Below are 27,418 nucleotides of genomic sequence, written 5' to 3' on the forward strand. Positions count from 1 at the left end.
CGGCTGGCCTGCGGAGCCGCCTTTTGTGTGTTTCGCTCGGAGGTGCGGGGAAACCTCCCAGGCGTTCGCCGTTGCCCCGGCCCCTCCTCTCGACGTCCCCAGCCCCCCTGCTCCGCTCCGCGTGCCAGCTCGGGATCGCTGGTTCGCTCCCCTCCGCGCCAGGAGGAGGGGCGAGGGCCGGCAGCCCCCTCCCCCGCGCGCGGCGCCCGAGAGGAGCGGAGCCGGGGAGACCCGCAGCCTCCGGTCATGTGGGCCGGACTGCTCCTCCGGGCCGCCTGCGTCGCGCTCCTGTGGCCCGGGACCCCGGCCCGAGGCTACACTGGAAGGAAGCCGCCCGGGCACTTCGTGCCGGAGAGGTAAGAGCCCCGCGCCCCGCCACTGCCGCGCAGGGGGAGCGCAACAGGCGTGGAGCAGGGAGGCGCGGAGGGACGCCCCCCAGCCGCAGGCATCGGGGATCGGGGCATCCTCCGGGGCTCTGTCTGCGCGGGCTCATCCCTTGGGGTCGGGACAAAGACAGCAACTTGTGCCTTTGGTCGGGTGCCTTTTGTGCGCCCCTGGCTGGGACTGTCCTGCTCAGACTTGGGGGAGGCGGAGACCCAGACACTGGATGAGCCCGAGGGCGCCGTGGGGGGTGAACCCCTGGAGAGGAGACCCCGGGATATGCCCGCTGATCTCTGGACTGGCAGGAGTTCGCTCCCGAACGTGCCGCCTATGCAGTACCTGGCCTCCCGTGCTGCGCCCGCCGCTCTGGGGTTGGGGGCTTTCCTGGTGTGGACCTTGGAGCCACTGGCGTCTGTCTGGGTTGTGCCTCGGTTTCCGCCGCTATGTGCGAGGGGGTGAGGGGTGCAGGGCGTGCCCCTTCGCTGTCTTCCCCAGGGCCACCCTCCCCGCGTGTACCCCTCCCCAGCGGTCGCGGGCGATGAGCCTGTGTGCGTGATGCTTGGAGTGAGGGAACACGGTGTCAGCGGGCGGCCTGGCCGGCGGCCACGTCCTCCGGGGGGCGCGCGGCAGGGGCTGCCCCGCCAGGCTCGAAGCTCGCACGTGTGTTCCGCAGCCCCCGCCAGTTCCTGCTCAGATGATGCGGGCTGCGCGGTGGCTCACGGCCTCCCGCCACCTGTCTTCTGGTCACCGCCAGCCTAGGGAGGTTCCTTGGGACGCTCTAGCGGCGCTCCACCCCTTCCTACCTGAAGGTGCAGCTCCACCACCATCTCCCAGAACCCTGCCATCCGCGGCTTTGGTGGCACCGCCTGTCTCTTTCAGAGCCTCCAGCGGCTCATCTGGTTAGCTCTGAGGAGCTTGGAACTGCGGCCCCTCGCCGGCCCCTCCCCCCAGGCTGCTGCCAATATCGCGCCAGCAAGGGGATGGTGAGGCATCACTGTCAGACACCCGCCGCCCCATGGCTCCGGAGACGGTTTCCCTCAGGCTTTTCGGTACTGCCATGCTCCCCCGAGCTTCCCTTTCCAGATTCCACCACATTTGCTACAGGTGATTCTCCCCAAGAATAGGGCAAACGTGCCTCATCCCATGTTCCCAGAGTCTGGGGCAGGACCAAGCAGTGGTGGGTGCTCTGAAGGTGCCGGACTGGCAGAAAGACAGTCCCCCAGCCTCTGGACCAGGGCAGAGCACAGGGGCTGCATTGATTGCCCTCTGTGCAGCCCATCTAGGGAACCAGGTCCAGTCACCATCTGTGTCCCCCAGGCTGCTGAGCTCACTCTCCCCTGCCTGGAATGCCCTCTCTCCCCCCCCTTTCACTGGCTGCCCCAGCTCCTCTTCCCACCTGAACTGCGGGGCTGCACTTCCAGGAAACCTCGTTGCCCTCCTCGGGCTCCAGGGCCCATCCCACTACGACCCTGTCATGCTGTATTCTTATGACCTGGTTCTTTGTCTAACATTCCTTGTAGGTGGGACAGTGGCATGTTCATGGCTTTACGTCCATGCCTTGACCAGCAACCAACACCCAGTTGAAGGCCTCTCTGGATTCCTGTCCTTTCTGAGCACTGAGTTCTTTACTCCCAGCTCCAGAGTGTTCCTGGTTGAGCAGACCCTCTTTTGGGGTGGCCTGGGGTGCCCTCTGTCCCCTTCTGCTGACTTCCCTTCTCAACTTTTCCCTCAACAGCCATTTATTGAATGTGTATTATGTGCCAGGCATGGCTGTGGGTGCTGGGGTGAACAACTGCACCCACAGGGAGCTGCAGGGAGACAGACAATGGGCAGTCATCAAATTAGCAAATAATGTTTTGGAAAGTATTATGGCCAAAAATAAAGCAAGGGTAGGGTAGACTTCCCAACAGAGGGAGCTGCAAGTGCAAAGATCCTGAGGCAGCCGTCCTGGGGGCTCTGCATCCTGAGTTCAGAGTCCTCTTTCCGGGTCACTCCTTGTGTTCCTAGGGCAGACATCCATAGGAAGCTGGTATCTGTTCTCTCATACTTTTGTCTGTCCTGCATCTCAGAAACACTGTGTTTTTCTTTGAGAACTTCCCATTGTTCTTCCCGGAGGGTGCGGGGGTCTGGAGAACTGTTTGCTGATCTTGCAGACTGGCTGGGAGGCTTTGCTGTTGACCAGTCTCTCCCCTGTACAGAATGTGCGAAGTGCTCTCTCCTCTCTTGCAGACGCCGGTTGGGCCCCCACGTCTGCCTCTCTGGCTTCGGGAGTGGCTGCTGCCCTGGCTGGGCACCCTCCATGGGCAGTGGGCACTGCACCTTGCGTAAGTGGCCGTCACGTGCCCAGGGCCCTCTCAGTGCACATGAGCAGGGTGCATTGCCAGTGCGCAGTCCCCGGTCTGAGGGGCAGATGGGGCCCTGGTCCCCAGCTCCTTAGCTGCCTTTCTCCTCTCAGCTCTCTGCTCCTTTGGCTGTGGGAGTGGAGTCTGCATCGCTCCCAATGTTTGTTCCTGCCAGGATGGAGAACAAGGGGCCACCTGCCCAGGTAAGGCCACGGCCAGCGGTTGACACTGAGATCATGTGCCAGACTCTGGGCACTTGAGACCGACGCTAGCTTGTCATTTTCAACCCCGCTGTGAGGAAGGCATTTGCCCACGTTAACGATGACGAGGCTGAGACAGACGTTTTGTCTTACCCAGGGCAGCGAGGCTAGGCAGTGGCAGGGCTGGATTCAAACTCAGGCCCTGTTTGCCTCCAGGAGCACCCTTCCAACAGGACTCAGGAGGAGCCCCGGGGGCAGGGGGCTGGGATGGCCAGCTGGTGCCCGTGGCGTTGGCAGGTGCTCACCAGTTTGGTGCCATGCCTGTTTCAGAAGCCCATGGCCCCTGCGGAGAGTACGGCTGTGACCTTACCTGTAACCATGGTGGCTGTCAGGAGGTGGCCCGAGTGTGCCCTTTGGGCTTTTCGATGACAGAGACATCTGTCGGCATCACGTGTACAGGTGAGAGGCCTGGGAGCAGTGGGGGAGGGGAGGGCGACTGTGTCTGCTGCAGAGCTGGACGCCAGAGAGCTGGAGGCCAGGCTGAGCCAGGCCGCCTGCAGGCAGAGGGGCTGTCGCTGCAGTCGCTGGTGTTATTTGTCAGATATTTACTAAGCTCCTCTTGAGGGCAGGAACTGAGCTTGGGCCAGGGGTCACAGGACAATCACTGCTCTTGTGGAGCTTCCAAACATGGGCAAAGGGGACAAGGACAGGTCAGCTCAATGTAACGGGGACTGTCACTGGGGAAGTGCCAGGGTGCTGGGGGTCACAGTGGCGCCTAGGTTGGGGGTGGGGTGAGCAGGGATAACAACATTTGAAAGACGGGCAGTGAGACTCAGTGATCGTTCTTTTGTAAGAATATTATTTGCTCGTGAGTTTTAGAAGTTCCTACAGGCAGACTGTGTTACTGTCCCCAGAGGGAGCCCCTGTGACGGGTTTCTTGCCCGTCTTTCCAGGGCTACGAAAACTTTTTTTGAGTTTTAACTTTGTAAAAATACGATTTCACTCTGTGAATAGAAAAGTAAATGGTAGTTTATTTGCAAACATTTGGAAAGTGAGGGTGAAAAGATGAAAATAAACATCCCCGGGAGCCTCACCCAGAGATCCTTGCTATTAAAATGAAGTATTTTTTTCTGCTCTTTTCCCAGGTGTGTGTCTGTCTGTTTACATGTGTGTGGGTAAGGCATGCTTCTATGTGTGTTTTATAAAGTTGGGATCATCTTGCAGCTGTAGTTTTTGTTCATTAATTTTCCCACTTAACTTTATGGTATGGGAATCCCCAAATATTCCTTTTGACATAATTCTTTTTTTTTTCCGGTACTGGGTTTGAACCCAAGGGAGCTTAACCACTGAGCCACATCTCCAAGCCCTTTTTATTTTTAATTCTAAGACAGGGTCTTGCTAAGTTGCTTAGGGCCTCACTAAGTTGTTGAGGCTGGCTTTGAACTTGAGATCCTCCTGTCTCAGCCTCTAGAGCTGCTGGGATTGATGTGCCCAGCTTGACATAATTCTTAACAGCTACCTCTGGGGCTGCTGTAGTTGCTGTCTATACCCAGCTGTTGATCTTCCCTCTCTTAGGTGGTCTGTAATGTTTTGCTACTATAAACAATGCTTCAGTGAAGAGGCTTCTCTGACTATTTCCCAGAACTCTTGGTGGAAGGGTCTTGCTCAAGGCGTCTGGCTCTCGAGGCTGGTCACACCGTGTCCTCCGGAAAGGAGAAGGGGTGAACCCACTGATCTTCCCTCCATGCCTTTCTTGGGGACTACTTTCCACCCATGCACCTCACTGCAGAGGTCAACTGGGCCAATGAAAGCCAGAAAACAGTGTCAAAGCAAGCTCAGGACAGGGTAGCGCTGGCCATCGCCTTGAGGGGTCCCTCTGGGACGGGGTTAGTCAGGGTGGGCCTCTTAGGGAGGGTGGGCATGGTTTCAAAGGGCCCGCCCCAGGGAAAAGCACTGAGATGCCAGACAGAAGGTCCAGCAGTGGGCACAGAGAGTCAGAGGTGTCCTGTGGGCATGAGGGCCAGGTGGTGGGGAGGCTCAGGTGCAAACTGAAGTGGGCAGAGCTGGTCCTTAGCCCTTGGAAACCCCGCTGGTGCTTGGGGAGGGACGCCAAGCTACAGGATCTAGGGAGTTCCGTCCCCCAGCGCCCTGGCCCCGGGGCAGAACTCCTTTGTGCTCCCCAGCCTGGTCTCCACCACCTCTCCAGCTCCTCCGTAGGATCCCGAGCTTCAGCACAGGCCCTGCAGTCTGCAGAGTCCCGCTGCTGCCCTGCCCCTCCTCCACACGTCCCCTCCGGGGCGCCTGGTCCTCGGGCCCACAGTCGCTGCTCCGTGAATATCAAGGCAGTGACACTGGGTCATTTAATCATCCTTGCTGCCACTGCCCCTGCCTTGGGGACCACTGGAAGCTCCTCTGTGTCCGCTGTCCTCTCTGGTCACCTGATCTGGGCGTCTGGAGGGCGTCCGTCTCTCCTTCCTGGGGTTTCTCCCAGCGCCGCTGTCTTTCCTGGCGCCTGCTCTTTCTTCCTGGGGCTGCCCGGGCTTCCGTGCTGCCAAGGGCAGGCCCAGTGTGAACACGTGTTCCGCCTGGCTCAGTTTCCCCGAGCCACGGCCATGCTCGGAGTGAGCCTGCAGCCTTTCTCTCCCCAGATATCGATGAATGTCTGAGCGCGTCCTGCGAGGGCCACTGCGTGAACACGGAGGGCGGGTTCGTGTGCGAGTGCGGGCCGGGCATGCAGCTGGCTGCCGACCGTCACAGCTGCCAGGGTGAGTGGGCAGAGGAGAGACGGGGGTCTCCATGTGGCCGTGCCGAACCCTCGGCTGGCCCTGCACGACACCCTCTCCACGCCACAGTCCTCTAAGAGACATGCTGTACCAGCCCCATTTTGCAGATGGGGAAACTGAGGCCCTGGCTCTGAACCATGACCGACCGGAGTGCCCTGCTGCAGGGTGCAGGGATGGGCGGGGAAGCAGGCTCACTGGGTGGAGGTCCCCCAGATGAAGGGGGCTGGGAGGGGCCTGGCTGGGAGCACATCTGGGGACTGTGTGGAGCCTGCTGCGTGGGGGTCATTGGCCTCCTGCATCCATTGGTTCTCCCTGCCTTGGTGCCAGGACAGGCTCTGGGGACACCCAGGCTAGAGAGCCCCATCCTGTGTAGCTTGGGGAAGAACAAGGCAGGGATGGGCCTGAGGGCTGTGAGAGCCCAGGAAAGGGACTGAAGCTCTTCTGCAAGAACTGCTCGTCCTTTTCAGGTGAGGTTGACATGAGTTATATAAGGAGACAAAACACCCCCTTTATGCTGTGCTGTTATTTCTTTACCTGTGAAATTCTCATCAAGTGTAAATAAGCTTTCACCACCTGAAAAAAACAATAAAAGTCACAGGCCTCCCTCCATGACCGCCCTGGGCTCTCACCAGAGACTGACCCTGGTGTTCCACCTATCCGCTCCGCTGCCGGGGCACATCCTGCCGTCCTGTGGTCCAACCACAGGGATCTCATCTCCCGGTTCCGGAGGGCCGGCGGTCCAAGCTCAGGGCTCTAGTTGATGTGATTCCTGGTGAGGACTCTGCCTGGCTCTCAGGTGACAGTCCTGCTGTGTCCTCGCAGGGTGGCAAAGGAGGGAGGAGGGAGGGGAGAGGCAGCCTGGTGTCACTTCTGAGGGCGCTAATCCAGTCACGAGCACCCCCCATGCCTCCTCTCACCTAGCTGTCTCCCAAAGACGGCACCCCGAGCGCCATCACAGGAGTGTGAATCTCGGGGGGCACAGCACCATCAGAGCCCCCCACCTCAGTCTAAGCGCCCTGCCTGCTCTGCTGGCCACACGCGCTCAGAGACGTGACAGACGCCCAGTTCTCCTGTCCCGGGTACCCGGCCCCATGCTTCACAATTCGTCCCTGAAATTATGCCCTGATGGTGCCACTGTTTATCTCCGTGGTGTCGAGAAATTAAATAACTTGCCCAAGATCATGTTAGGACTGGGACTGGAGTCCAGTCGTTCTTCCGCTTTCCCCTTTTCCTCCTCAGCTGTTGGTCTTGAAGGTCTTCCCAGCTTTGGGTAAACGCACCTGCCTTGTTGCTTTTACCTGCAGCCTGGTACTCTGCAGGGCAGGTGTCCCAGGGCTTGCCAGCTCTGACTGGCCAACAATTTCAAGCAAGAGCCCCGGGAAGCTTCCGCTGTAGGAACTGAGTTTTGAAGTAGGCATAGGAGTCTTCTAGCTGGATGAAGGAAGGGCATCCAGGGCAGACAGGCAAATGGGCCAGGGGGCACACGCAAGAGTGGGTTGTGTTTGGAAGATGGCGAGAACTTAATTAAGCTAGTGCGAGGGCAAGGGACTGGCAAGGATGCAGGATAGACCAGAGCTGGGATTTTTTTGTACCAGGGATTGAACCCAGGGGCACCTAACCACCGAGCCACATCCCCAGCCCTTTTTATTTTTTATTTTGAGGCAGGGTCTCACTAAGTTGCTTATGGCCTCGCTAAATTGTTGAGGCTGGCTTTGAACTTGTGATCCTCCTGCCTCGGCCTCCCCAAGCTGCTGGGATTACAGGTGTGCGCCACCCCGCCCAGCCAGGGCTGTCTTTAAAGGCCTCTGCAGTCGGGGTGGGAATCACAGAGAGCTTGGAGCAGGGAGTGGTCAGATGAGAGGTGTCCTTAGGCAAGAACATCCCAGAGGTCCTGTGAGGAGGCTGGGGAGGGGCACAGGTAGAGGCCGGGAGACACATTAGAAGCTGTATCTATTCTCCAGGTGGGAGGGGCAGGAGGTCAGGGCTCAGGTGAGGCAGTGAGGGAGTCTGGGGCCTTTAGACTGGACATGGGGGTTAGGGAGCTCCCCACAGCCCTGAGTGGGGTGGGGAGAGTGCTGAGGAAAGGGACCACACGTTTCTCACACTCCGCGGGGAGATGAGTGCCAGCCTGTTCTCTCCCCTCAGACACTGATGAGTGCCTGGGGACCCCGTGTCAGCAGAGGTGTAAAAACAGCATTGGCAGCTACAAGTGCTCCTGCCGCCCTGGCTTCCATCTCCATGGCAACCGGCACTCCTGTGTAGGTAAGGTCAGCCCTGTGGACTACACACCTAGGCTGCCAGTCAGGAAGATGGACAGGGTCAGTGCCTGGACCGGAAAGGTCAACATTTGGACCTCTGGGTCCCCTGGCACCCCAAGGGTTTGAGCCTCTGCTCTGTCCCAGGGTCCACGCTGCTCTGTGGGGAAGACCCTGTGCTGGCCCCTCCTGGCCGCCGGCCCCCGCATCCCATTATGTTTCTCCTCGCTCCTTCCTCTCCCAGAGGTACCCCAAGGGTTCCTCTCAGCTCACCCCTTTTCTTGGCTGCCTTTGTTCTCCTGGGTGAACAAAGCACGTTATGTCTTGGTTCCTCTGGTTTAGAAGGAGACCCCGGTTTCCTCAGCCCATTAGCAGAAATTTCCTGAAGGAGGCTGGCGTGCCTGGTTGAGCTTGGCTGGTGGGTCGAAGGTGGGGTCCCCCGGGCCTCCAGAGCACTTCCTTCCCGCAGAGTTAGGTGTCCGTCCCGAGGTCCCTTCTCAGGAAGAAAATGGACCGCGGGGGTGTGGAGACGAGAGCCCCAGCAGCCTCGCTCCCGCCCTTCACGCTTCATCAGGGCTGCGAGGTGCTGGGATGAGGGGTGGATGCACCCATTAGATGACTGCTGGATGCACGGCCCTCTGGCATGACTCTGGCTGGATCTTGGCCTCGTCTTTAGCCCTCTGAGAAGCTGGCGGGAAAGCTCCCCCAGTCTTTGGACTAAGGGATGGGGGAGGCGGCTCCCCAGCGGGGACTAGCCGCCGGGCCTCCCGCAGATGTGAACGAGTGCCGCAGGCCGCAGGAGAGGAGGGCCTGCCACCACACATGCCACAACACCGTGGGCAGCTTCCTGTGCACCTGCCGGCCGGGCTTCAGGCTCCGAGCGGACCGCGTGTCCTGTGAAGGTGAGTGCCCGCCCCGCGCCAGGCCCTCGTGGTTCCCTTCTTGTCTGTTGATCCCAGCGCCCGCCTTCCTCCTCCTGTTTCCTTCCACTTCCGTCTTCATTTTTCCAAATGGTAAAGAGGAAAGAAACCAGTGGTCATAGAGGAAGGTGTGACATCGGAGGCATCACCTGAGCCCCAGGGACGGCCGTGCAGGACAGTGGTGCCAGATGGCTCTGCTGGGCGTGGGCTCCTGGGAGCTCGCGTGCGGTGCAGCGTAGGCGGCCGGTGCCGCTTCTCGGTGTGCGGGGAACCCTCCCCAGCAGTGCTGCAGAGCTACCCGGCCACCTCCCCGGGGTCCCGGCCCTTCCCGCTGCCTCTCTCCCTCGCCTCTCCCTTGCTCTCCGGCCTCCTTCTGATCCCAAGTCCATCCTTTTCTCTCTCCCTCCCCGTCACCTTCCTCTCTCCTAGTTTTTCTGACTTTTTCCTCTTGGTCCTTCAGACCTTTGGGTCGTGGGTGTCCCCCGCAGCCAGGATGCCCTGTGCTGTTCCTCAGCGTGGACACCAGTGTCCACGGGCAGGAGCCTCCTCTTGGGTGCCTCCATTGCGAGACTGGAGAAGACTGGGCCGGGGCGCAGTCCCCAGCTCCAGCCGTGTGTCTCCAGGGAAGCCGCAGCTGGGTGGGGCCACAGGGGACACACTAGCCCATCAGGACATAGGATCTGGGGGACAATTAGTCCCAGGATGGATCCCAGAGGGCTCGAGCTCCACCAGGCTCAGGACAACTTGTGTCCACCTGGGGCCAGAGAGGAAGGGGACCTGGCGAGTCTGGTCGAGCGGCATCTGAAAGCCAGGCCAGCTGCGGCTGGAACCTCCCGCTCTGCGGGGCTTTTCCCTGTGTCTGTCTCCCACCTGGTCGTCACGGTTGGAGCCCTGTGCCCGTGTCGTGAGGTCCAGGGACAGTAACTGGCGGTGGAGCTGAACCCCACCCGACTTGACCCCCACCTCCGCCCCGCCGTCTCCTCAGGAGACCCCCGTGCTTCTGTTCCAGCTGTGCCGAAAGCCGCGCTGGCCCCGTCTGCCATCCTGCAGCCCCGGCAGCACCCCTACAAGATGTCTCTGCTGCTGCCGGAGTCGGGCCGGCCTGCCCTGTCCCCAGGACACAGCCCTCCTCCTGGGGCCCCAGGGCCTCCGGCAGGAGCCAGGACCACCCGCCTGCCACCACCCACCCCGGCCCCGCCCACGCTGTCCCCTTCTGCTCCTACCTGGCTGCTCTCTACCCTGATGGCCACCCCAGTGCCTAGCGCCTCGCTGCTGGGGACCCCCAGACCTCCCTCCTTCCTCCAGGGGGAGGCAGTGGGGACCCCTTCCTCACCAAGGGGCCCCGAGAGCCCAAGGCTGGCCACAGGGCCCTCTCCCTGCTGGCACCTGGGAGCCATGTATGAATCAGGAAGCCACTGGACAGAGCCCAGGTGCTCCCAGTGCTGGTGCGAGGTGGGTGCAAGGTGGGTGTGAGGGCTCCTGGCTGTCCTGGCTGGTGTCGGGGGTTCCATGGTGGCTGCAGCTCCCGCTGTGCTTCCAGGATGGAGAGGTGACCTGCCGAGAGGTGAGATGCGAAGCTGCCTGCTCCCACCCGCTTCCCCCCAGAGACGGCGGGTGCTGCCCCTTGTGCACAGGTGAGATGGGGCCTGGGAAGGACGCGCCCTGCCCTTCCGTCCCGCCCTCCTGCAGCCCAGGGCTGTCCTGCAGTTGTCCCTTACATTGGAATCGCTTGGGGGACTGAGGGAATCACAGATGCCTGTGTCCCCTGGATTAGCAGCTCTGGGGGCCTGAGAATCTGCATGTCTAACGGACTCCCAGGGGCTGCTCGTCTGGAGAGCATACTTTTTCCCCCCAGTACTGGGGTCGAATGCTGGGGTGCTCTACCATGGAGCTGCATACACCCCCGCTCCCTTCTAAGTTTTTATTTTGAGACAGGGTCTCGCCAAGTTGCCAAAGCAATAAGGCCCTCTCCTGCTGTCACCTGGAAGCCTTATATGACCTTGATCCTTGAACTTGTGATCCTCCTGCCTCAGACTCTTGAGTTGATGGGATTACAGGGGCACCACCAGCCAAGCTCTGGGGACCATGCTTTGAGAAGCCCTCGCCTCTGCTGTGGTACCCCTCAAGGGGAGCCGTTCGTCTCTGAGCATCCTTCTTGAGCTTCGCTAATTCCCTGAGTCTCCAGACTCACTCTGCCGTCTCCTTCCCCCACCCCACTCCCCTCCCATGACTGTTTCAACTCCCGGCCTCAGGCTGGGGGTGTGGCTCTGTGGAGCCCTTGCCTCGCCTGTACAGGCCCTGGGTCCCCTCCCCGGCACCACCCACAATGAGCTTACAACTTTCCGTTTGCTTCCCATGGCTGCTGGGATAGAGACCCAAGCTCCTCAAAAATTGCTGTGTACACGAATTGCCCAGACTCTTATTAAAATACAGTCTCCCAGTTGGTAGGTCTGGGATGGGCCTGAGAATCTGCGTGTCTCTGAATCCCCTGGTGATATGATGCAGAGGTTGCTGGATCTTGAGCAGCAGTTATAAAGTTTTCCCAAGGGGCTTGGGAATATGGCTCAGTGGTAGAGCCCTTGCCCAGCCTGCCCCGGATTCAATCCCCAGCCCTACAAAAAGAAAAAGCAGTCTTGCCGAGGTTTGACGTAGAAACACACATTCACTGATTTTACTGATTTTTTTAATGACATCTTTTACTGAGCCCTGGATGTAAAGTACGGGGGCCACTTTGTGCTGAGCATGCAGGTCCTTCCAAGTCTCCCACTGGGTGGCATTTCCATTTTATGGTGAAAGCAGCTGAGATCTGGAGAGGTGAAGTGGCACGTCCAGGGTCACTCAGGCAACCTGAGCCGGCAGGCTAGGTTTGAGCCCAGGGCTGTCCTGTCTTTCTTGCCTGATGGGAATAAAACGCTGTACTCTCCAGACGGTGTGGCTTTACCAGATGTGAGTGGACCCTCCTGGGGCCACCGCAGCCGATCCTTGCAGACCACCATAGGTTGTTCCCCAGGGTTCCCCTGTTGTCCCACAGTCCAGGGAACCTGCGTCTGCTGCTGCTGAGGCATCCTGGACCGTGACGGAAGGGCCAGGTGCGGTATGCCTGGACAGGCGGACGCCCGTTTCCTCCCTGAAGAGGCTCACACCCCTCCTGCCTCTCCCCCAGGCTGTTTTCACAGTGGTGCCGTCAGAGCTGAAGGGGACGTGTTTTCCCCTCCCAGTGAGAACTGCACCGTCTGTGTCTGTCTGGTAAGCGGCACCGATCCCCAAAGACTCCTGGGTGTTTTCTTAACCTTTGGGGGTTTTAGAGAAGGGGAGCATCCAGACGTTAAAGGTGAGCTTTTCCCCCCGGAGGGAGTGTCCCCAGCTGTGGATTTTGGTCGGAACCTGTAGAACTTAAAAGGGTGGAGGCAGCGTCCAACGCGGAGGCTGCAGGGCTCCAGAGGTCTCTGCTGGGCAGGGAAGAGCCACCAGGCAACAGGGTCCATCTGTTTGGGAGGGAAGGGAGGGAATTCCCTGGAAACCCCCGCTCCAGGGCGCCTGCTCTCTCCAGGCAGAATATTCGCCAGCACAATAACAGGCATCCAACTTGGGAGGGAGAAAGCTCCTGTCCACGCTGGGCTTGTCCAGCAGATTCTGCTTGAAGCAAGTTCACTCCTGCAAGGACAGTTATTAAGTGCCTACTGTGTGCCAGACGGTGCCAGGTGCTGTCACATGTATTTGATCATGAGCACCCACTGTGTGCCAGAGCAGAGTTGGTGCTTTCCATTTGATTCCTTGTCTGGAATTCCTGAGACCAGCTTTACTGTCCCTATTCTGCAGATGCAAAGACTGAGGCTGGGAAGTAGCTGAGCTGGGATTTGAGCTGAGGTCTGAGTGGGTCCAATGTCCAGCTCTGTCCACCAGCCTTCACTGCCGCCCTCTGACCGTCTTTAAAAAGGGCTCCTGGCCTGGCATCGATGGTAGAACTGGAGCATAAGATCAGGGGCATGTGGACAGCTACCAGTACCGAGCTCTTCCTGTGTGCCGAGCACATGGTGGCGCAGAGTCATGTGTGACCTCATCCTGTATATGAAAAGGAAGCCAATTCTATCCATCTCACAGACAGGGAGACCGAGGCTCAGAGTGTGGTGTACTTTGCCCAGAGTCCTGTTGGTAGAGGAGTCTACACTGGAACTCACATCTGATTGATTCCAAAGTTGATTTTTAACTTCAGGTTTTAAAAATTTGTTCTCAAATTTGATTCTTTGAAGAGCCAGTAAGAGCCACTAGGGTCCAAACTCCGATGCATGTGAAGGTGCAGGAGGCTCTCCTGCCCTATGGGAGGGTCCTGGGCTCTCCACTGCCCAGTCTCCTTGCTCTTTGGTCTGTCCTGGCCTTTCTCAAGAAACCATGTGTCTTGGAAAGGTACGTCTTCTGAACCTCGCCATAACGACACAGGAACGGGTCCCTGTGACCGTGCGGGATTTGAAGTTCTCAGGTGGTGTTCTCTGGGCGGCTCTCATGATGGAAAGGTGTGGTGGAAGAAGGGAATGAGCTGGTCTGTGGGTTGGCAGGACCCATGCATCCTCCTTCCCACGTCCCTCTTCAACCTCCTCAGGCTGGAAACGTGTCCTGCATCTCCCCCGAGTGTCCTCCTGGCCCCTGTGAGACCCTCCCACAGTCGGATTGCTGTACTTGTGTCCCAGGCAAGTGACTCTCTTGGAGATTTGCTTTTCTGTGAGTGCAGGGAGGGTTGTCTTGTGTGTGTGTTGGGTGGTGGGCGGGGAGAGATGGGGAGAGATTGATTTCTGCTTTGGAGATTCAGATCGAGGGAAGTGTTTCAATTGCCCTCTTTTATTGCGCACCTATTATGTACCCAGTGGTGTGGATGCTGGATTGTGTGTGTTCACCGCCAGGCCTGCCCCCTGCCTCAGGACGTAGGCAGGAAGGGGTTCGAGTCCACCCTTGGCATTGCTCGGTGGCTAGATGTGGAGGGGTCTCTCTTTACCACCAGTGAGCTGATCCTTTGTTAAAACATGGTTCTCTTACCTGAGATGACCTTGCCATGGTCACGGATATTCCCTGCCACCCCTGTGCCCCTCGCTGTGTGGGCACCCGCCAGCACTCGATCTCACTGGATCCTTGTGTCAGCAGTCTGAGGCAATACTATTCCATGCTCCCTTCTACAGATGAGAAAACTGAGGCTCAGAGAGGTCAAGTCACGCCCAAAGACACATAGCCAGTTAGTAATGGAGCAGAACCTGAACTCGAGTCTGCTTTCAGAGCTGGCATTCTTCTAAAATATTTTTCTTAACTTTTAAATGTCATATTATTTTTATTATGTTTTTTTGAATAGTTATAAACTATTATCAACCCCATTCCACAGATGAGAAAAACAGGCTTAGAGAGCCGTAGGTATCTTACCAGTGTCACACCCTACTGCATGCGTAGCTGGACCTTGAGCCCAGGGTATGCGACTGAAGGTCGTGGACCTGGGCTGGGGATGGAACCCAGCTAACACAGCTCCGTCTCCAGCCCTTTTACGTTTTTATTTTGAGACATGGTCTTGCTGAGTTGCCCAACCTGGCCTTGAACTTTCCATCCTGCTGCCTCAGCGCCTGCGCAGCTGGGATTTCAGGCCTGCACCGCCATGCCTGCCAGCCTGGGCTGCTAGTCCTAGGCCGTTTTTACCCTTGGGGGAATCTTCAGGTCCAAGGCTCTCCCGTCCCCCCAGGCCTTTGTCATAGGTGTCTGCGACATTCCCCCCCGCCGCCCCTTATTTTTCCTCTTCCTCTTTAGTTCTTTGGGGCTTCCTTACCTTTTGGGATAAAGATTTGTTTTTGCTTTTTCTTTTGGTACCAGGGATTGAACCCAGGACCCTTGACCCTGAGCCACATCCCCAGCCCTTGTTGATATTTTATTTAGAGACAGGGTCTCACAGAGTTGCTTAGGGCCTCGTTAAGTTGCTGAGATCCTCCTGCCTCAGCCTCCTGAGCCTTTTCCTCTAGCTGCCCAGCCCCGAGGCCTTGAGCCGCTTCTCCCTCTCTCCCCGCAGTGAGGTGCTATTTCCAGGGCCGGTGGTACGCAGACGGGGCCGTGTTCAGCGGGGATGGTGACGACTGTACCACCTGTGTCTGCCAGGTAGGGTGGCCGAGGTGACGGGGAGTGGGTGGGGCAGCAAGGAGTTTGCCCGGGATGCTGTGACTGGGGAAAACAGGCCACGGGAACCACAAGGGAGACGTCCCCCAGCCCCAGGCTCCTTGAAGCTCAGCCATTGGTAGAGCTCCCGCTGTGTGTGGGGACAGCCTAGGTGGGCAGCCTTCTGGGAGGAGGGATGCTAAGCAGGGACCTGAAGGGAGGAGCTGAGGGCTGTGCCAGGTGAGCGGCACCTGGCAGAGGAGGAGCTGGAAGATCCAGGGTGAAGTGGAGCTGGGGTCCTGGTGGGGATGGAGGCTGGTGTTAGGAGAAGCCAGCCGGCCAAGCAGGACAGGCAGGAGGAGGCCGGGGCTGCTCCCACGGGCACCTGGCACCTCGGCGGGAGAGGGAGGGAGGTCTGCAGCTGGGGATTTTGTGGCGGAGTGACAGGATCAGACTGGGCCTGGGACGGCTCTCTGGCTGCAGAGCAGGTGCAGATGGGACAAGAGGAGGGCAGTGGGGCTGGGCGGAAAGGCTTCCAGGAGGCAGGGCGAGAAGGGAGGCCCAGCTAGGGCGGGGGTGCCTCGTACAGCCCCCAGGAGGGACCCCCTGCCCGAGAGGGGCCGGGTGGGCCATGGCCGCCCGCCGGCCTTCCTCAGCCCTCATGGTCCAGGCTGGGGAGCTGCCCTCACTGGCCGTGCCCTGGGCTCTCTTCCAGAAGGGGGAGGTGGAATGTTCCTTCACGCCGTGTCCAGAGCTGGACTGCCCCCGAGAGGACTGGTGGCTGGGCCCCGGCCAGTGCTGCTTCACCTGCCGGAAGCCCACGCCCACCGCAGGTGAGGCCGTGCCAGGGCTGCACGGGCCAGGGCTGGGGTGGCCCACGAGGGAGGCTGGCTTCCCCGCCAAGACTGGTTGCGTGTGCGTGTGCGTGTGTGTGAGTGAACTGTGTGTAATTTTGTGTGTGCGTGCTTTTGTGTGAGTGGTGTCTGGGTATAACTGTGTGTGTCTGTGTGTGTGACTTTGTGGTTTTCAGTGTGCCTGAGTGTGTGTGCGGTGTCTGTAACGTCTTCGTATGTACATTTGTGTAGTACATGTGCATTTGTGTGAGTTGTGTCTGGAGAGCGTGTGTGTAGGTTTGTGTGTGAGGTCTGTGTGGGTGTGTTTGTATGTGGAAGCACGTTCGTACGAGTTTGAGTGTGTGTATCTGTGAGCATGAGGGGTCCCCCGTGGTGACTGGCAGTTCTGCCCACTGTCTTCCCTCCCTTGCTGTCCCCGGCCAGGCTGCTCTCTTGATGACAACGGGGTTGAGTTTCCGATTGGACAGATCTGGTCACCTGGTGATCCCTGTGAGTTATGCATCTGCCAGGTGAATGACAACCGGCTCGCCTTCAGCTGCTTTACCCGGCTGTCCCGCCTGCCTGGCCCAGAGGAGGTCCCCTGTCCCTCCAGAGGTGGAGCCGCCTCTGACCAGGCCTCGGTCTCCCTCCCAGGAAGGCCTCTGTCCCGGGAGGCTGGTTCAGGACAGTGCAGTTGGCTTGTGCAGGCAGCAGACCTCGGAGCCCTCCCAGAGGGTCGCCGGGCGTGGCTGGCTGAGGGCTGGGCCGCTGCTCTGTGAAGCAGCTCGTGCTCCTGACCCTGAGTCCGTGTCTTACCGGAAGTGGTTCAGGAGAAGGTGCGCGGCCAGAAGTGTTTAGCTGGTCATTTAACCGCACCCTGGACTCCTTTCTACTTTAGAGGAACTGTGAGTCCTGGGAGCTTTATTTCTCAAACTGAGGTCCTTGCACCAGCAGCAGGGGCCTGTGGTGGTCCCCTAGGACATGCAGTCTGTCCCTGCCACCTCTCTGGAGGCAGAAGGTGCATTGTAACCTCCAGGCGATTAGTGTGCACACCAGCGTGCAGAAGCCAGGCCTGCGAACCTGAGAGCCTCAGGCCCTCAGGAAGCTGGAGCACGTCTCCCGGGCATTAGAGTGTGAGGAAAGGCCATCTCATGCTCTTTCCCTCCTTTAGGGCCGATTTTGTCACTCATTTTACAAGAGGGTAAAATAAAGGGGTCATAAACATTCAGATTCTTTAGAAAAAAAAGAAGGGAAGAAACCTTGTCTGGCATTTTTGTCTTCTGAAATAGACATTTCCGGCAGGATGGTTTTCTATAAAAATAGGATTTTATTGTACTCTCTAGGTCGGGGTGAGCCAGGGTTCCAGGGAAACGCTGAGAGGAGCATTTGGATGGGGCGGTGGCGCGGCCTTTGGCTGCTGCTGCAGAGGGACAGGAAGCCGAGGAGACTGAAGTCCCAGCTCCGACCTCCCCTCTCCTGAGATATGCCAAACCTGCCGGGAAGGCTCCTGTCACTTTTCCTACGCAGCCGGTCCTCTCTGGGGGGACCCGCCACCTCCCAGCTGCATCATGGCGCCCTTGAGGGCGAGCCATGGCTGGTGTGCAGAGTTGCCTCTTTGGGGCGGGAGGCAGGGCCTGGCATCCCGGTGGGTCTTAAGGAGTTCCTCCTTCCTCCAGGCAGATGGCTCGGTCAGCTGCAGGAAGACAGACTGCGTGGACTCCTGCCCGCACCCCATCCGGATCCCTGGACAGTGCTGCCCAGACTGTTCTGCAGGTAGCTCCCGACCCGGGCCCTGCCCCCAAGGCGGTGGTGCTCAGGGGATCCCCAGGCCCAGGCCCTCTGCACTGAGCACCGATCGAGCCCCCCAGCAACCCCATTTTACAGAAGAGGAAACGGAGGCTCCGAGAAGTGTAGCAGTTTGCCCAAGGCAGGCGCGGTCTGGGGGTGCTGGCAGAAGAAGCAGACTGAGGGCTGTGGTCTGGTGGGTGACACAGGAGCCACATCCGCCAAACGACTAGAGAGCAGTGAGAGGGGATGAAAACAAGGCTGACCTTCTTAATAGTAATTTTTACCTTTTTCCTGATCTCAAAATTAAGTTTGTTGTCAAAAATTAAGAAAATAGAGAAAGAAAAAATTTAAAGTCCCATCACCGCTGCTAATTCTAAGGTTACACACACACACACACACACACATTTGACAAACGTGTGCTGTGTGATGGGTCTTACGAAGCCTTTCCCTACGGTGCCATCCCCTGTGTTCATGCTTACAAGTCACGTGATGACGGTCATCATGGTGGAGTCCTTCCAGGGCGCCTGGGGGTGGCAGGAACCAGAGGCTGTGGTATGGGGTTTGGGTTCAGCTGAGTGAGGAGGGGTGGGGACCTACTGCCTCCCAGGCCCTGCTCCCGATGCCGCCTGCCCTCTGCCCACAATCTAGGGTGACAGCACTGAAGGCCAAGGTCCTGTGATCCCCTGGCCAAATCCAGTGCAGAAAAAGTCAACACCAGCTCCCCAGGGCCTGGCCCCCGGGGCACCCGCACAGGGACGCACGTGGCCTGACCGTTGTCATCTAGATAAGCTTTAGACCTTTGCCCCGGCTGGAGCCTGGTCACCGCGCCCACACCCCTGGCAGCTGCTCACCACGTGCTCTGTTTGGCAGGCTGCACCTACACCGGCAGAATCTTCTACAACAACGAGACCTTCCCGTCGGTGCTGGACCCGTGTCTGAGCTGCATCTGCCTGGTATGACCACCCGGACCCGACACCGCCTCTGGAAGGGTCCCAGCCACCGACATCAGCTCTGACCACAGAGGCCAAACTCAGCCCTCTCAAAAAAGGGTCACCGCTGGGTCCTGGTGGAAGGCGGCTCCCTCCAGCCTGCCCGGGGAATCGTTAGCCAGGACCAGGGAGCTGTATCAACCCTGGCTGGTTGATGTCCGCTGCTTCTGGGTTACCAGGGAGTGTCTTGGGGAACAGTTCCTTGCGAGTGTAGAAGGTAGTTCAGGGACTCATTTCATTCTTGCGGAGGGGGTTAGGAGTACACACAAGCATTTCAGGATTCCCTGTGCACTGTCCCTGTTCTCAGCCCTCGAGATGCATGAACTACTCAGCAGGTGGCTCAGGCCTGCCATCCCAGGCCAAGGCAGGAGGATCCCAAGTTCAAAGCCAGCCTCAGCAACTTAGTGAGACCCTAGGCAACTCACCAAGGACATGGCTCAAAATAAAAAATAAGAAGGGCTGGGGATGTGGCTCAGTGGTTAAACGCCCCTGGGTTTAATTCCTGGTACCCCCTCAAAAAAGCCTGACCTGAGTGAATTGGAGGGTTTCATGAGACCGTCCCCTCATTCTTTCTAAAGAGACAACAGAGGCACAAAGTCCTTGGCTCATGATTCCACAGCTAGTAAATCAAAATGCAGAGCACGAGGCCTTGCTCGGGGGTCCAGGTATACACCCCTGAGCGTCCCGGGAAAGACCCGGTCAACAGCACACAGTGTAATTCAGTATTTGGATAACGAAGCGGAAAAGCCCCTCGCGCTCGTCCTGTCCCTTGGTGGGCGGCGTGTCCTGGGTGTTGACGAGCTGCGTCCCGGGGAGCTCGGAAAGGGGCAAGGCGTACAGAAAGATGGAGATGCTCAGGGCACACATCCGGGGCCCCTGGTGACCCACCGCTGCTCCCCACATTCAAGCACAGCCATGGCTTCCAGGAGCTCTGCCTCTGTGTCTTTTCTTCCCCTATCTCTTTTTCAATTTAAATTTTTTAAAATTTTTTCCAGTGCTGGGGGTGGAACCCAGGGTGCCATGCGCGCTGGGCAAGCACTCTGCCCGGCCACACCCTGGCCCCTTGGGGTTCTTGGTGCTCCCCTTTCCTGCGAGGTCCGTGCACCCGTCCAGCAGGCGTTCATCGGTGGATGAGCCTGTGGACAAGGCCAGGCCCTTGCCCTTGTGGGGTGTGCGTTCTAGCAGGAAGTGGACCCTAACCAAGTCCATGCCACCACGGCCACCCTGCCATGGACAGCTCCCTGGCGCTGGCTGCCCCCTGGGCACTGAGGGCTACGTGGGCTGTGCCCTCCTGAGTGTCCCATCAGCTGCCCTCTGTGAAGGGCCGGGTGTGTTTTCTGTGTCCTGCAGCTGGGCTCGGTGGCCTGTTCGCCCGTGGACTGCCCCATCGCCTGCACCTACCCTTTCCACCCAGACGGCGAGTGCTGCCCCGTGTGCCGTGGTGAGTGGGCCCCCGCCTGTATCCGGGGCTCCCGCGTGGCCCTCGGCTCTTACAGGCCTGTCCCCTCTGCTCTGCAGACTGCAACTACGAGGGAAGGAAGGTGGCGAACGGCCAGGTGTTCACCTTGGACGATGAGCCCTGCACCCGGTGCACATGCCAGGTGAGCTGGGCCTGGCCCGGCTGCTTCCGGCCACCAGGGAGCCCCTGAGCCAGCACACCTGCATCTCCCCGCCACGATGCCTTTGGTTCCGGCCACCTCCCTCTGTGGACGTCCAGATGCAGGCGGCTGCCACGCTCAGCCTCACCTGCAGCCCGGGCTGGGGACCTGTCTGGGGGACCTGCTGCTGGCCCAGGAGGCTCTCGAGGGCACTGCTGTGGGTGGGCAGGATGCGCTGGGCTTCTTCATGGGTGTCCTTCTGCTTCCGCAGCTGGGAGAGGTGAGCTGTGAGAAGGTCCCCTGCCCGCAGGCCTGCCCCGACTCCGCCCCACGCCCTGGGGACTGCTGCTCCTCCTGCCCAGGTGAGCAGGCCCCGCGTCCCGGAGTGGCGCCAGCCTCTTCCTCCACTTTGTTCTCAGGAGCAGAGAACCTCGAAAGGGCTGCGGCCAAGAAACCCAGGCTCAGAGAGGGAGTGTGGCTTGCTCACGGTCACACAGTGGGGGGGCTTGCCCGACCCTCCTTGAGCCTTAGCTATACCCTGCTACGACGCCACCGGACATGTTGTTCATTTCCTGTTCTTTTTTCTTCTCCCTGGTCTTCTTCACCAGCCTCTTCTTCACCAGCCTTTTTTCTTTTTCTTCTTTTAATGGCATCCTGGGGATCAAACCCAGGGTTGCTTTACCACTGAGCTGCATGCTCAGTAACTCAGTTGCACAGGTTGGCCTCAAACTTCTTCCTGCCTTGGCCTCCCAAGTAACTGGGATTTTTCTTCCTTATTTTAATCATAACTTTGAAATGGAATCAGGTTTGTAGAACAGTCATTGCCGGCACGTGAATGAGGACTCATTCTGTGTTGGACTATTCCAGGGTCCACCTCCCCTCTTGGTAGCAGCCCCCTGAGGTACATATTATTAGTGCCACCCCCAGCCAGGCAAAGAAACTGAGGCACAGAGAAGGGATGTGATTTGATCCAGGTCACAGTTGGTGGTAGAGCCAGAATTTGAGCCTTGAGTTAATGCTTCTCAGCTACTATAAGGTATCGATTCCTGAAAATTATTCCCTCATCTGTCATCTTGCCCTGTTAGTGTATGTATTTTTTTAAAATTTATTTTTATTGTAAACAAATGGGATACATGTTTTTTCTGTTTGTACACGGAGTAACAGCATACCATTTGCGTAATCATACATTTACATAGGGTAATGATGTTTGATTCATTCTGTTATTTTTTCCTTCCCCTGCACCCCTCCCACCCCTCTTTTCCCTCTATACAGTCCCTCCTTCTTCCATTCTTGCCCCCTCCCACCCCCCATTATATGTCATCATCTGCTTCTCAGTGAGATCATTCGTCCTTTGGATTTTTGAGATTAGCTTATCTCACTTAGCATGATATTCTCCAATTTCATCCATTTGCCTGCAAGTGCCATAATTTTATTATTCTTTATAGCTCAGTAACATTCCATTGTATATATATATATATATATGTACCACAGTTTCTTTATCCATTCATCAACTGAAGGACATCTAGGTTGGTTCCACAGTCTGGCTATTGAGAATTGAGCAGCTATGAACATTGATGTGGCTGCATCTCTGTAGTATGCTGATTTTAAGTCCTTTGGTTAGAGGCCGAGGAGTGGGATAGCTGGGTCAAATGGTGGGTCCATTCCAAGTTTTCTAAGGAATCTCCACACCGCTTTCCAGAGTGACTGCACTAATTTGCAGCCCCACCAGCAATGTATGAGTGTACCTTTTTCCCCACATCCTCTCCAACACCTATTGTTGCTTGTATTCTTGATAATCGCCATTCTAATTGGGGTGAGATGGAATCTTAGTGTAGTTTTGATTTGCATTTCTCTTATTACTAAAGATGGTGAACATTTTTTCATATGTTTGTTGATTGCTTGTAGATCTTCTTCTGTGAAGCGTCTGTTCATATCCTTAGCCCATTTGTTGATTGGGTTATTTGTATTCTTCGTGTAGTGTATGCACTTTTTAATTTTTTTGAGATGGGATCTTGCCACGTTGCCTAAGAGTCGGGTCTACAAGCAGGCACCACTGCACCTGGCTTGTCCATGTGGATCATTTTTGTATGGCTATAAACAGGACATGGTGACTTACACACCATTTTGAAGTATTGCTGTCACCCACAGCTGACCATTTAAAAAACTTGTAAATACAGTAGTCCTTCCTTATCCTTATACATTCTAAGATCCCCATTGATGCCTGAAACTCTGAATAGTACTATGTGTGAGCTCTGATACTGCAGCAGTTCATTTGATAACGGAGGTTATTAAGTGACTCACAGGCTGGTAGCATATACAGCATGGATACGCAGGATGAAGGAATGATTCCTATTTCAGGCAGGTTGCAGTGAGACGGTGGGAGATTTCACCACGCTGCCTAGAATGGTGTACAATTTCAAAGGCATACATTGTTTATTTCTGGAATTTTCCTCTTAAAATTTTCACAGTGGTTGACCGTTGGTAACTGAAACTGCTGAAAATACAACCTGGGATGTGGGGGATTGCTGTATTCTCTTGTGTTGCTTTGTGTCCCTCCTGTTGACACTTGACTTCTTTCGTTTTACCATTCATAATGAACCTACTGGGAAAAATCTTTGGTGGGACGACTCTTTTCAAACCTTGAGTTGTGTCGGGACTGTGTGGTTAATAGAGGGAGTAATGGGTCACACGATGTCAGGAACACAACGTATACCAGATGGGAGTCCCAAAGGAGGAGCAAACACGGTGACATAGATTCTGCATATTCTCCCAAAGGGTTTAGATTTTTTTTTCCCTGTGGTTCTGGGATGGAACCAGGGTGTTGCTCATGCTGGGCAAGCACTCTGCCGCAGAGCTACACCCCAGCCACGTTCAGAATTTTAACTTCTCCAACTTAGTGTGTCCACATGAAGTACCTTAAATGTGGCTGCTTTTAATATTTTCTAAACTTCTAGAACAGTGAATATTTTCACTGACTTGTGGCCCAATTTCTTCTTGTATAAAATACCTGTTTACGTCCTGTAACCTTCTGAAGGGTGCTTTCTGAAGTTTGGGTGGGTGTGGTGCTGGCCACATGCCGAGCCAGTGGGTCCGTGCTGCTGGGGACTGCTGAACTTTATAGATTTAATTCCTGCTCAGCACCACAAACTCCTTTGCAAGCAGATCGATATCATTCCCCTGGCTTTCTGGAGTCCCTGGTAGGGAGCGTGCCAGGCAGTGTTCTGAGCATCTTGCTTGTACTGCCTCATTGAACTGACTGCTCATGGAACATTCTGGAGCGGCTGCAGTGGGGATCTCCATTGTGCAGATGGGAGATAGACGCTCCGTGGGTGGTGCTGGACTCAAGCCCAGGCCCCGCTCTCTTTCCTTACTCTGGGCTCTCCTGCACTCTGCTCTCTCGGCTCCACCAGGGGAACCTGAGGCCCGAGGAGGCGATGGCCGCAGCCTGCCCCTTGTCCTGGTAGCTCTGCCTCCGCTGCACTGTCCCCGCGAGCTGCTTCCTGACGAGAGCTCTCTGAAGAGAACAGCTTCTGATGGGAGCAGACTAGGAATCGCTTCCTTTCCATCATTCAAAAATAATACAGCAGATTTCTTTGAGATCTAATTTACAGACCACAAAATCCACACGTCTAAAGTGGTTTTCAGCCATTCACTGAACTGCTGACCATCCTCGGGATGATTTTGAAATGACAGCATTCCAGTTTTCTCAACATGCTGGACGACGTCCGTCTCCCCATCAACCTTGCTTCAGGATTCTTCTCTCGCTTCTCATTCTCTGTTTTCTTTTGACTTAACCTCCCCCTTCCATGTTTGTTTTTCTCCCATGTACTGAGCCCTTGTGATGCACCAGGCTCTTGGTCAAGACTTAAAAAAACATTTCTTTTTTCGGTGCTAGGGATCAAACCCAGGGCCTTCTTTGCAGGTGCTGAGCTATACCCCAAGTCCTAAATTTATTTTTATTTTTTAGGATAGTTTAAGTTCAAGGCACAATTGAGCGGGAAGTACAGAGTTCGCACATGCCGCCGGCTCTGTGATGCTCACCCCCACCCCCCTGCAATCAACATCCCACCCCAGAGTGCTCCACTGTCCTCAGTGAACCTACCCTGTCATGCAGGACTGTGGAAGTTCACAGTCTACATTAGGGTTAGGCCCAGACTTCCTCTGCACGCTTTCGGTTGGGTTTAAGTCATTATTATTGTGCCCCTTTTGCAGATCAGAACATGGAGGCCCAGGGAAGTTACATGGGAGGTTGTACTGCAAATCCCTGGCAAAAGCCACTCTGGTGAACTGCCTCCCTCTATTCATGTCCCTGGAGGCAGAGGCTGGCGGGTCCTCCCCAGGTGCACTGAGTCCCCCTGGGGAGGACGAGCATGGGTGTCTGTCCCCGCCTGTCCCAGAGCCTCCCCAGCCACTAAGGAAAACCTTGTATGTCTGTTTCCCCCACTTCTCTCTAGATTCCGGCCTTCCTCTGGGAGAAACCCGGGTGCTCACCCCTCATGGAGACGTGACCTTGGGCAAAGCTGCTCGGAGCCCCCGTGGAGACACCCAGGTGCCCACCAACTGCAGCTCCTGCCCGGGACCCTCGCCAGCGGTGCCTCCAAGGCCAGCGCTCCACCTCCTCCAGCTCCTCCTAAGGACAAACTTGTCCAACAGGCAGACTTTACCCTCGGGCCCCTCAAAAGCCCAGGCCCCACCCTCACCTCCCCTGAGGCCGGGGGATACTTTTCCGGGGGAGCCCAGAGCCTCCCAGCGCCCTTGGCTCTCCCCAGGACCTTCCACACCTTCAGAACCCTCCACTCTACCTCCAACCTCTCCAGGGGCCCGTTGGCCACTTCCTGTTACTCCAGAGCGCTCCTCCTCAGCCTCTGGGGCCCAGACAGTGTCCAGGAGGCCTCTGCCTGCCAGCCTCTTGACTGAAGCGTCAGCACCTTCCACGATGGCCCCTGGCCCCTCAGAGACCCCCACCACCTCCCTCGGGCCTCACAGACTCTCAGCAGCCCTTGTGGCTACCACTCGCCCTGGCCCCCAGCAGCCCACAAAGGGGACTTCGAGGGAGGAAGAATCCACCGTCTAAGCTGGTCACCATGCCTGGGAGACCCCAGACAGAACGCTCTACTAGTGGCCCAGGAAGTGTGCAGGGCAGCCCCCGGGCAGCCCTGGCAGAGGACACCAGGGCTCGGCTCTCACAGGGCTCCTGGTGGGGATGCAGACCCCCAAGGCCGAACGTGACCTTGTTACTGAGAAGCATTTGGAATGTGCCGTAGGAACCACACAGCTGGTGTTCTCCGTGCCAGCCAGCAGCCTTCCTGGACGTGGGCCGGCCTGTCTTTGGAGAAAGGTTGGGTGTGCCGAGCCTCGGGGAGGAGCCACAGGGGCCTGGCCGGCTCACCTTCCCTGAGGTTCCTGATTAAAGGTGTCTCGTTTCCCCAGGCTCCCCGCTCATTTGCATCTCGCCCTGTGGGCAGGTGGGAACAGTGCCCCACGTCTGCAGGTGGTGAAGCCCCGGCTGCCATCCTGACCCCCTGCTGGGGAGGGAAGCTTGCCCCACCCTGCGGCCTCTGATGCTGGGGGACTCTCAAAGGCAGAAGGGGAAAGATGGGGGCAAGGGCTTTGCAGATGGGGGTCCCGGGCAAGGCCCCGCTGAGATGGATGAGTAGGAGGGTGTGTTCCCGGCAGGACCATCAGTAGGGGTGGGCGGTGGGGGGGACGGCTGCAGTCTCAGCCATTCTCCTCTGGGTGCCCTGAGACTGGGTTGGCCTGCAGGGTTGTCCAGGGCTGGGGCAAGGGCACAGGGCTGGTGCCCCATGTGGAGTATAGTTTTATCTGGGCTGTCCCAGGGGAGTGAGCTGCGGCAGCTCTGCAGCCAGGGCAATGCCCTCTGAGGGTTGGTGGCTGACAGTTGCCAATCACAGCCTTCTTAGCAGCTGCAGAAACAAATCCTTTGATCCTGAAGAGGCGTCTGGGTGGTGTAGCACAGTGTCCGTGACAGGTGGGGACAGGATGCTGCCATCGAACAGGAGGAGGAGCCCTGGAGGGCGGAGCTCCCTGGAAGGGCTGCTGAGTGAGCTGCAAGCGGTCCACACCCCATCCCTGCGGGACCACCCTCTCCTTAGCCCTTCCAGGCTGCTCACTATATCCCAGGGTGACAGATCTGCCCAAGTGGCTCCTGGGTGTCCAGCCCAGGTGCGGGGGTGCTGGGCCTCAGTATCCCTGGGGTTCGCTCCAGGACCCCGTGGACACCAACCTCCTGGGATGCTCAGTCCCACAAGAAGTGCAGCAGCATCTGCGTATAAGCCCCGCTGTCCTCTCGTGCTCATCTCTGGGTTGCTTATCATGCCTGCTACGTGTGTTATGTAAATAGTTGTCATTTGTTGTGCTGTATTCAGGGGAAACAAGAAACAAAAGGTCCGTCCATGTTCAGTACGGGTGCGACTTTTCGGGGATATTTTTGGTGGGTGGTTGGTTGAGTCTTCAGCTGTGGCATCTGAAGGCCGACTGTCCACTGGCAGGAGGAGCTGGAGTCAGGAGCACGGGAGCCAGGCAGGAGTAAAGGCCGTGCGATTGTCTTGTCCAGCCAGACAGGGTGGTGGCCGAGAGTGAGGTCTGGGGTGCCCCAGAGCCCCACTCAGCCCTGCGCGGCTGATGACTGGCCGGGGGATCGGCGGAGGGATCGGCGGAGGGATCGGGGCTCTGTGGGGAGTGGGGACGATCATAGTCCCACCACATGCCACAGTGCCTCCGTGAGACTCAGGTCTGTGCTGGTGGCCCCGAGGGCCCGAGCGTCCTGCGGTCCCGGCTGCCTGACACCACTCAGATCACCCGGTCTCGGGATGAAAGCCCACAACAGCCACCGCTTCGTGTCGCAGCTTCTCAAGAAAGGCTGGCGTGGAGACGGTAGAGGCCAGAGGCTGTTGCCAGTCTCCCCGTCGCTCTCCCTCCATTCAATAAAGACTCAATCGAGGTTTTAATACGAGCCTCCGCCTCGGTCAGTGACGTTCTTTCTGAATGTTTACAAGCAAGCGTGGGGTGCAGGGGGTGGCTGTAAACAGGTCCCCAAGTTGGTCCACGTGTGAAACACACTTGTGTGGATTCTCTCCTCCCTGGAGACGCAGAGGCCCGGCCGTAGCTCGGGAGACTGTTCTCAGTACGCACGGGTGGGAGCCTCACCTGCAGCCGCCTGGCCCAAGCGTCTTTCCCGGTCACCTCCCTCGA

The 27,418-nt window shown here is 57.5% G+C and overlaps 1 protein-coding gene and 1 long non-coding RNA gene across 5 annotated transcripts; one reads left to right on the forward strand and one right to left on the reverse strand.

The window, feature by feature from the left end:
• On the forward strand, nucleotides 1-27,161 carry Vwce (von Willebrand factor C and EGF domains). 4 transcript variants are annotated; one of them, XM_047517096.1, is made up of 21 exons: nucleotides 2-356; nucleotides 1,261-1,485; nucleotides 2,611-2,705; nucleotides 2,837-2,926; nucleotides 3,254-3,382; nucleotides 5,572-5,688; nucleotides 7,852-7,968; nucleotides 8,735-8,863; nucleotides 9,891-10,333; nucleotides 10,422-10,515; nucleotides 12,045-12,127; nucleotides 13,479-13,566; nucleotides 14,916-15,001; nucleotides 15,714-15,831; nucleotides 16,276-16,361; nucleotides 17,508-17,604; nucleotides 18,490-18,572; nucleotides 19,959-20,049; nucleotides 20,127-20,209; nucleotides 20,478-20,568; nucleotides 24,661-27,161. In XM_047517096.1, the coding sequence occupies exons 2-21, from the start codon at nucleotides 1,397-1,399 to the stop codon at nucleotides 25,278-25,280; spliced, it is 2,829 nt and encodes a 942-aa protein (XP_047373052.1). In that variant the 5' UTR covers nucleotides 2-356; nucleotides 1,261-1,396; the 3' UTR covers nucleotides 25,281-27,161. The 4 variants fall into 4 exon arrangements, with proteins under 4 accessions (XP_047373054.1, XP_047373052.1, XP_047373051.1 ...); XM_047517095.1 differs by lacking the exon at nucleotides 1,261-1,485; XM_047517097.1 differs by lacking the exon at nucleotides 1,261-1,485 and having other exon boundaries at nucleotides 16,276-16,341; nucleotides 17,512-17,604.
• LOC124958730 (uncharacterized) lies at nucleotides 2,103-3,508 on the reverse strand. Its single transcript, XR_007103939.1, has 2 exons — nucleotides 3,294-3,508; nucleotides 2,103-3,014 (listed from the first exon to the last, which is right to left on the reverse strand). It is a non-coding gene; the product is annotated as an uncharacterized LOC124958730 (long non-coding RNA).
• Nucleotides 27,162-27,418: the final 257 nt, after the last annotated feature.

The sequence above is a fragment of the Sciurus carolinensis genome, chromosome 11 (assembly GCF_902686445.1).
Source record: "Sciurus carolinensis chromosome 11, mSciCar1.2, whole genome shotgun sequence".
NCBI classification, from domain to species: Eukaryota; Metazoa; Chordata; class Mammalia; order Rodentia; family Sciuridae; genus Sciurus; species Sciurus carolinensis.